Genomic DNA, 8,402 nt, shown 5'->3' with positions numbered 1-8,402 from the left:
ACACAACACACACACCAACACCACACACACACCACCACACACACACCACACACACACACACACACACACACACACACACACACACACACACACACACACACACACACAGCCGTGCACACAGAGAAATCTGCTCACAGAGGGTTAAAACATCTGCCAAGAAGAAATCAGATTAAAATGAGGTTGGATCTCATTTCAGTTTTTCTCTGTCACTTTTGTCTTTGCTCATGACCCATTTTTCTGTGCTGCTGCAGGAGAGACAGAGACTTGCAGAAGAAGGGGGGGTGACAGAGGGATAACTTCAGTACTACACCTCGACAGACAGACAGACAGACAGACAGACAGACCGAAAGAAGTGGCAGTGAAAACGACAGAAAGCTTCTGCTAGTAAACAGCTCTGTGTTTTGCATTACGTAGAGGAAACACACACTTGTCTTTGTTCACTCAAGTCTGAAGACGTGCGCTCGTGTGTGTGTGTGTGTGTGTGTGTGTGTGTGTGTGTGTGTGTGTGTGTGTGTGTGTGTGTGTGTGTGTGTGTGTGTGTGTCTGAATCTGACAGATACCAGGTAGTAACTGAGCAGCTGATGTTGCCTCTGCGCAGGTCACTAACTATATCACAGAAAAGCACATGCCAATGTAAATGAAGTATATGTGTGGCTACTTTCAGCATTTTTCCCACCACTGATGAGTCCTGCTGTTTGACTTATACATCCAAAACTTCAGTCAATGTTTCAATTTGTCTTGCATCAGAAGACATCAATTTTATCTAAAGGAGCTTCTATTTCAGGAGTGACAGCAGATCATCAAAACATCCCGTCACACGCCGCCATTCAAACAGGTCAATGCAGTCCATCATCCAGTATGTGAAAGTGTGTGTAGGAGAGACAAAGATAGAGACCGAGTGTGAGACAGTACCTGTCGATGATAACAGGGTCTGAGGGTGTCTCATTACGGTTTCCGCAGCTCTTCTTGTCACAGCACCGACTACGAGGAGAGGAGACAGCAGAGGGAGAAGACACAGGGCAAAGTGAGAAGAGAGTCAGACACAGTGAACAACATACAGTACTTTATACACAAGTTCAAACTTGGGGGTGTTACAGCATATCATGTGCTTTGTCTGCACTGATGTGAAGAATTTAACATCATATTCACAGAAATTGATCAAATCTGTCTGAAACTGAGTTTTACAGAAAGTCTAGCAGGTCTACACTGACAGCACGGATAAAAATAGACTTCTGTGACATGCAAAGTGAGCGTATAGTAACATCTGAGAGGAAAACGCTAACTTATTAGGGGACTAGACAGTTGGATGGCTTAGCAACACACTAACACACAGAATACACAGATGAATGACTGTCAGATATATCATCAAAGAAAGTGAATTTAGTCCTCCACTATTAATTAACAAGTTTCTTGGTCGGATGTTTAAGCAAGTGTCTTAAAACATTGTTTCACATTCAAGTTATAATGCCCTGCAGCAACTATAATAATTATTCTTACACACTGGGAGGAAAGGAGGGAAAGCGATGATAGAATATAGCCACAAGTTAACCTAACAACAACCTAGATTTTGTGTGTAAAACACATTTTAACAAATGCATTGTTCAGTGAGAGAATTTAGCTATCTATATTCCCATTGGTTTTCATCTCCTTGAAACGGTTAAATCTGGAGCAACGCATCGTTGTTTTGAACCCCTGAAGGCTTATTGTTTTCAAAATCGAGAGGCTACTTGAATTAATTTATGACAGACATGCATGTCTTTCAAAACACTATATGACAACTTAAACTCCATCCTATTGTACTGAAATATAGTTGAGTTGGTAGGGGGAGAGAATTGAAGAGGCCTGAGGCTCAGAAGAGGAGAGGGTGGGATATACACACACACACACACACACACAATAAAAAAACACTGGCATACGATCCAAAATTCACACATGTACTGCAAGTCTGTCAAAGCTTTCTTGCGTTCATCAATTATGAATAAAGGTGTATGCGGGAGGGGAAGGATAGAGCCCGCAGGGGGAGTGGTGATGAAGACTGAAGGGATGAGCGTGGGAGGGGAAGCTAAAACAAGAGGGTGGGAGCGAGGGAAGGGGGAGATGTTTGGGTGGGAAGAAGAGGAAGGGGAGACGACTCAGGTTTCCCACCGTCACAGATGGCAGAGGTGGAGAGAAAAAGACTGACATGCTACACCTTACACATTGTCTCCACTATCTGCTGCTCGGCCTTTCTCTCTGCTCGCTCTGACATTTCCTTTCTGCTGCTCTATGAACTGGGTCAGGACCAAAACCAGAGAGAGGAGGAGAACTGGGGTGGGAGAATGGGGAGCAGGGTTATAGGGGAGAGCTGATCCTGAGGAGGGCGGGGCTGGGAGGAAAGGATGGGCAGTCGTGGGGAGTAATGGATTACATGTAAGGGGATTATGAAAAAACTTAAGCATTGCCTTAAATGAAATGTATTATGTCAACAAATGTCACATAACTGTATTAGGTTAGTTGAAAGCACTTATATTGAGTTGAACCTAGTATTTGTATTCAAACTTAATATAGTTATGTGAAATCTGTTGACATAATACATTTCATTAAAGTCAAACATTACATATGTTAGGTAGACGTACGTAATGATTTTCTTTCTGGTTTCCATTTAGATTACTTTCATTCATTATTTAAATATCATGTTTAATGTAGTTGATGGACACCTGATTTATTTATTTTTAAAATACAGTTTTTAATTAATTAATATATTAAACTTAAACACTCGTAAACTCTACTATTCTGTAGGCCTAGCCTAAATTTAAGATAAAACATTTTCGATCCTAAATGTCTTGGTTTCTTATTTTAGGTCACATTGTTCTGTTGTGTTACATAAAACACTTAAGTTAAAAACATCTCATTGATATTTCTTTCCCTTTTATTTATTTGCATGGCGTTTGATATTGAGGTAATCAAAAAGTAATCGGGTTACAATACTTTTGTATTGTGATACTCAGATTAGGTTACCAATTACATTTATTTACAGGTAACTGAAATTGTAACCCCTCCCAATCCTGAGGATGGGTGAGGGTGAGGGGGGGGGGGGTTATAGATAGATTAAGCGAGTACAGTAGGGAGACGACACAGGAGCAGAGTGGAAGATACTATAAATGGAGGGGTAGGACAGGAAAACTAGGGGCGGGACGGGGGTAATGTAGCACTTATTGCTCTGGATCATGGTGATCTAATCATCTGCTCTCTCCCCCCTGCATCTCCCCTCCTCCCAGCACACACACACACACACACACACACACACACACACACACACACACACACACACACACACACACACACACACACACACACACACACACACACACACAAACACACACACACACACACACACACACACACACACACACACACACACACATACTTTTACTTTTAAACAATAGAGTCTCAATAGCGTGAGTTGTAGAGATGTCGTTTTCAAAGGTTCTGTATGTGAAAATGTAAGAAATACATTTTGGAAATGTTGTAATATGAAATTATAAGATGATCAACAAAAGATTCCAGCTTCTCAAATTCGAGGAGTTGCTACTTAAATATCTATAACAAGCCTTTTCAAGAGGTAATTCTTTGGCCCTGGGACCATTTTTCAAAATGGGAATTTAAAAAAGTTTACAAAGAAACCAATTACATTGGGCAACATATTCTATTATGACATTACATATATGAAAAGACACACATAATATATGGACCATTTTATATGACAGATAATCTTCTGTTTGAATACCTGACTCAGTTTAAACTTAAATACTTTCAATAAAGAGCTGGATCAAGCTGACAAAGAAAATACAGCTCTTTAAGACCCTTAATTGGAAAGGGAATAACTGTTTGTTTAACCAACATTAGTGGTGAACACATGATGAAAACACTAGAGCTACATCTGTCCTCTGTAGTAAAACCTTTCATGAATTCGTGCCGGAGCTCCAACCAGGACGCAGGTCTGTGTGGTGGCAGATTGGCTGGGAGCATATGGCTAATAGCACCACCGTGACAATGAGCCACACTGATTAATGGACGCCCTGAGCTCTTTGTGTGTGTGTGTGTGTGTGTGTGTGTGTGTGTGTGTGTGTGTGTGTGTGTGTGTGTGTGTGTGTGTGTGTGTGTGTGTGTGTGTGTGTGCGTGTGCGTTCTGCGTAGCATGTTGTGTTTGAGGCCCCTGCTGCAGAATCAGCATGTGAGAACATGAGGCAACAGCCGTAACTTTGACCTCAGCGGCTGCTGCGTAAGGCGAGTGTTTACGCTGAAGAAGAAGTCTTACTTTCTGCTCTGCTGCGGCACTGTTGCTCCCCCAGAGGACATGTTGGACTACTTCTACAGTACAAGCTCACCATGTTATGCAGGACAGTTCATTAATGTCCAAAATGCCTTCCCAAACATGATGAAGAACAATCATTTACGATAAAATCTGTATTTATTTATAAATTCCTTGTAAATCATATGAATCTTAAAGGGTTTTTCCATGAAGCTCTGCAGCTGAACTGCCTGAGCATTATTCAGGGGGCTATAGAATAAAATATTGCTGTGCCTGATTTCATGGCTAAATCCAGTGCTTGTGCATATAGATGAACCCCAATTTATATTGTTACAGTTAAAGCTGTTCAGTGACAGGGTCAGGGAATAAGAACAACTTAATTCATGTGCCACATTCAAATTTGTATAACTGTGGTGCGCATGAGGGAGCATGCATACTTTTTTGTATATGTGTTCGTGTATGTTGTGTGTGTGTGTGTGTGTGTGTGTGTGTGTGTGTGTGTGTGTGTGTGTGTGTGTGTGTGTGAGACCCTGCCTATATTTTATAGTCAGAATGCAGAGGGAGGCCCATTTGTTAGCCTTGAAACAACAGGAGGGTTCAGATTGACTAATGAGTTTCTCTGTGTCCTAATTAACCAGGCGTCTCACACACACACACACACACACACACACACACACACCGCTCACATGAATCTACATCCACATTTTCTTTTGTATAGGATAGGTTGGTAAAATGCCTCTATAAATAGACATCTTTCCTGCCAACCTACTTCCGAGGAAAATTCATCTTTAGATTATAATTAAGCAGCGACTCTGATAGCTAAAACTCATCTTCCTCAACAGATATGGCTTCATGTGTGTGCGAGTGTACGCGTCTGGGCGTGTATGTGTGGGGGGGTTAATGAGGGTGACAAAATAAGAAATGTATCGAGTGCAGAGATGTGATTGGTGAGAACTTTCTGCAGACGAACAAAGTATGCAGCGGAAGAAGAGCAGAGGGGCGACGAAAGAGGATGGAAGGGAAAGTATGAGCTGTTTGAAGATAGTTTAGAGAGGAGGAAGATTTACGCAGAATAAAAAGATTCAAATGCACCCATTCTCACCTGCACATGATTTCATGTGTCAGCAGCACTCTGCACATCTCTGGGTTCTTGTCTTGGCCTTCATAAATAATCGCCTGTTAAGAGAGACAGGAAGATGTAGAGAGGGAAGTAAAACACATTGTTAGAACACAGCAAAAAAAGGTTTAAATCCAGAAAACAGTCCTCTCCATCTTCACTATGGTGTTGGTTTCAATTGAACCGTATTAAAGCAGATCTAGGTGTTTGATTTAGGATGGCTTGGTGGTACAATCACGTTAACATGTGTAAATGAAAAGTATATCTTGTGGTTTAAAATGTGTAAAAGGAGGATTGCCTGGTGTTTTTGTTATGTTTGGCTTTAACAGTAAACAACTCAATGGGGGAAGAAAAATACTCAGAATATTGTGTAGTCAATTAATAAAAGGTTCAAAGGTATGGTTGGTATTTTCATCGATAACAACAGCCTTAGGAAGATGTACATTTAGAGCTCCGACACTCTGATAGTTGCCATTCATTCTCTGCATCCGTGCATAGCTGCATAAAAACAATATGTGCATGTCTTCAGACCGCTGCACTCTACATCTACAAAACTGGTGAGAGTATATTTGTCAGCGCTGGGTGTTGTTGGGGATAACAGGTTAGATCCCACTTCACCTTAAAGAACACATGGTTCAGCGGAAACACCTCCTACTTCACACACAATCACACACACACGGTTTGTCACCTCCCTCACAAATACACCTTGTTCACACACGTTGGTGTATAGAAATCTCCAAACTAACAACAATATCTCCACTGCTCACATGCTTCTCAGCACAGGGAGAGTTTCTTTCAGCTCCTCATAAAGCATTTTGGTTTGCTTCCATTCTCAAATATTCCTGCTTCTGGTCTAAGCTCAGAAAAAAAGCGAAAGCACAAGTCACACACCACTTAGCTATCTATCAATCAATGCACACACCCCGCCTGTCTTTGGTCTATTCCAGTCTGTTTCATCTGTCGTTCCAAACTCCAGCAAGTCTCTCCGAGTGACAAGCTCACTTTTCTCAGGGAGCGGAGAAGAAGTCTCACTGTCCTCTCTGATAGTCTCCAGATGAGGCTGGAGGTTATTCAGCTGAGAGAGAGCTTACAAACTCTATGAACAACATGCAACACCTTGTGCTGATGTTATGTGGAAAACTGAATATGTTTCCCCAAAGGTCACAATTACTTTTTCCTACAAAAGGCCCGATGCCATGTATTAATGTATATGATATCCCAACAGGGACCCCGAGGCAAGCATGTAGCCCCTGCATGAGCCGGGATGAAGACTGAACCCCTTATTTGCATAATCAGAAACCACTAAAACCGTTTTGTAGCATTAATAGAGAGCACTAACAGTGACGCTACAGTCTGAGGGCCCCATTACAATATTCTCGTAGCCCAAAGCGGTTCATACTAATAGCGAGTTGTCTTCAGGACCCTCTGTGTGTTTTGGAATTGGAGCCCACATTTGTTTCAGGGCCCAGGGCCCCTGTCAGTTACAATTTTTCATGCGTATATTCCAGTTGCCAAAACCTGCACAGGAAATGTATCGACACATGAATGTGGAGCCTGAAGGGCTCCTGGTGGTCCAGGACATTACGGTCAATGAAGGCACAAGTTATTTGAAATGAAGCAAAAATTATCTAATCTTGAGGAAGAAAAAGCAACTACAAGTTAATGGAGCTGGTGCTAACATTTGTAAAAGAGCCAGTTTTACAAAATAAGGAGGAGCTGACAGTCAGAGATGGCAGAGATGTGCAAATTGAGCCGAATGAAGCAATTCTATGCAAAAAGCATTATGAACTGTATCCAAACTGAAGACACGCAATACATTTAACATTGTTTGTTTGATCCCTCTCCATCAAAGAAAGACAATCACTGAACCATTACTAAAACTTAGGTCTGAAGTATTTTTTATGTCATTCTTAACACTTGGTCTGTCCGGCTTAGCAACCTGAGACATCTGGAGCTTATTTGATAACAACATTTCATCCACCTTCAGTAGCAGCAGGCTCTTGTGTAGGTGTGTAACTTCTTCTACCATAACTTCTTCCACCATCTCGCCCACATTTGTGTTCATCACACTGTCACCTCTCCTGCTCTGCTCTTGTCTTTCATCTGCTTTTTCCTCCTCTGCCTCCTCCCTCTCTCCGCCTCACCAGGCCTTACATACAGCATGTCTGCCGCTCTCTCCTCCACCTTTGAAGTAGCGTGACATGCGCTGCGTGTAAACAAGGAGCCGTTAAGCAGGGAAACACACTTCCTCCTGCGTTAGTGTCAGGTCGGGTAGGGAGCTAGTGATCCGACAGGGCCGCTGTGACAGACGCTTTATTCTCCGGGACAGAGTCGTGATGAACACTGTGCTTCTGAAGACTAGGAGAAGCTCTCCTCCTCCGTTTAACACAATCAGTGCTGGCCTCTCAGCACACACACAAAGCAGGTAGACAGACAGAAATAGCAGAGCAACAGAAATAAGTGCCAGCTAAAAGTGGCAAGAATCGTTGGAGAAGGATCACAGTCAGAACTGTGAAATAAACAACAATATACTCAACAAATATAGCATTCATGCTTGCCAAAATCTGAAATCTGCACTAAAAAGGTCCAATCTTTACTTATTGACCATATTTAAGTTTTATGTATATTAAAAAATGGTTTGTGTTTTGCCTCCTATCGAATTAATCATATGAACGTTGTATCGAGCATAGGCTCTCAAAAGTCCTGTGTTAGTCAAAATGATATCCAGTGTTTTGTTAATAGCATAATTGTTGGGTGAAGATATGAGAACCAACTCTTGTGTTTTAAATGTTTGTGAAGCTACAATTTTGATTTATATCAGTGTGTGTTTAACGTTAAAGTAATATCAGATAGACTACAATGAAGACTGTGGTATTTCTGAGTAGCTTTGGTTTCCCTGTTTAAAACAACACTGAAACCATGAGTGGCAGACCATCAGTTTGTGTGTGTGTGTGTGTGTGGTGTGTGTGTGTGTGTGTGTGTGTGTGTGTGTGT

General features: G+C 41.8%; 1 protein-coding gene across 1 annotated transcript in view; it reads right to left on the bottom strand.

Moving 5' to 3' along the window:
* LOC117540198 (transcription factor COE1-A-like) overlaps positions 1-8,402 on the bottom strand; it is a 44,460-nt gene that overhangs the window by 30,342 nt on the left and 5,716 nt on the right. The window contains exons 5-6 of the mRNA XM_034206752.1: positions 5,394-5,467; positions 913-981 (exon numbers count right to left, since the gene is read on the bottom strand). Of these exons, the coding sequence (XP_034062643.1) occupies positions 913-981; positions 5,394-5,467 (143 nt within the window). The remainder of the gene's footprint in view (positions 1-912; positions 982-5,393; positions 5,468-8,402) is intronic.

Source organism: Gymnodraco acuticeps, unplaced genomic scaffold (assembly GCF_902827175.1).
Source record: "Gymnodraco acuticeps unplaced genomic scaffold, fGymAcu1.1, whole genome shotgun sequence".
NCBI lineage: Eukaryota > Metazoa > Chordata > Actinopteri > Perciformes > Bathydraconidae > Gymnodraco > Gymnodraco acuticeps.
This window is presented reverse-complemented; position numbering and strand designations above follow the sequence as displayed.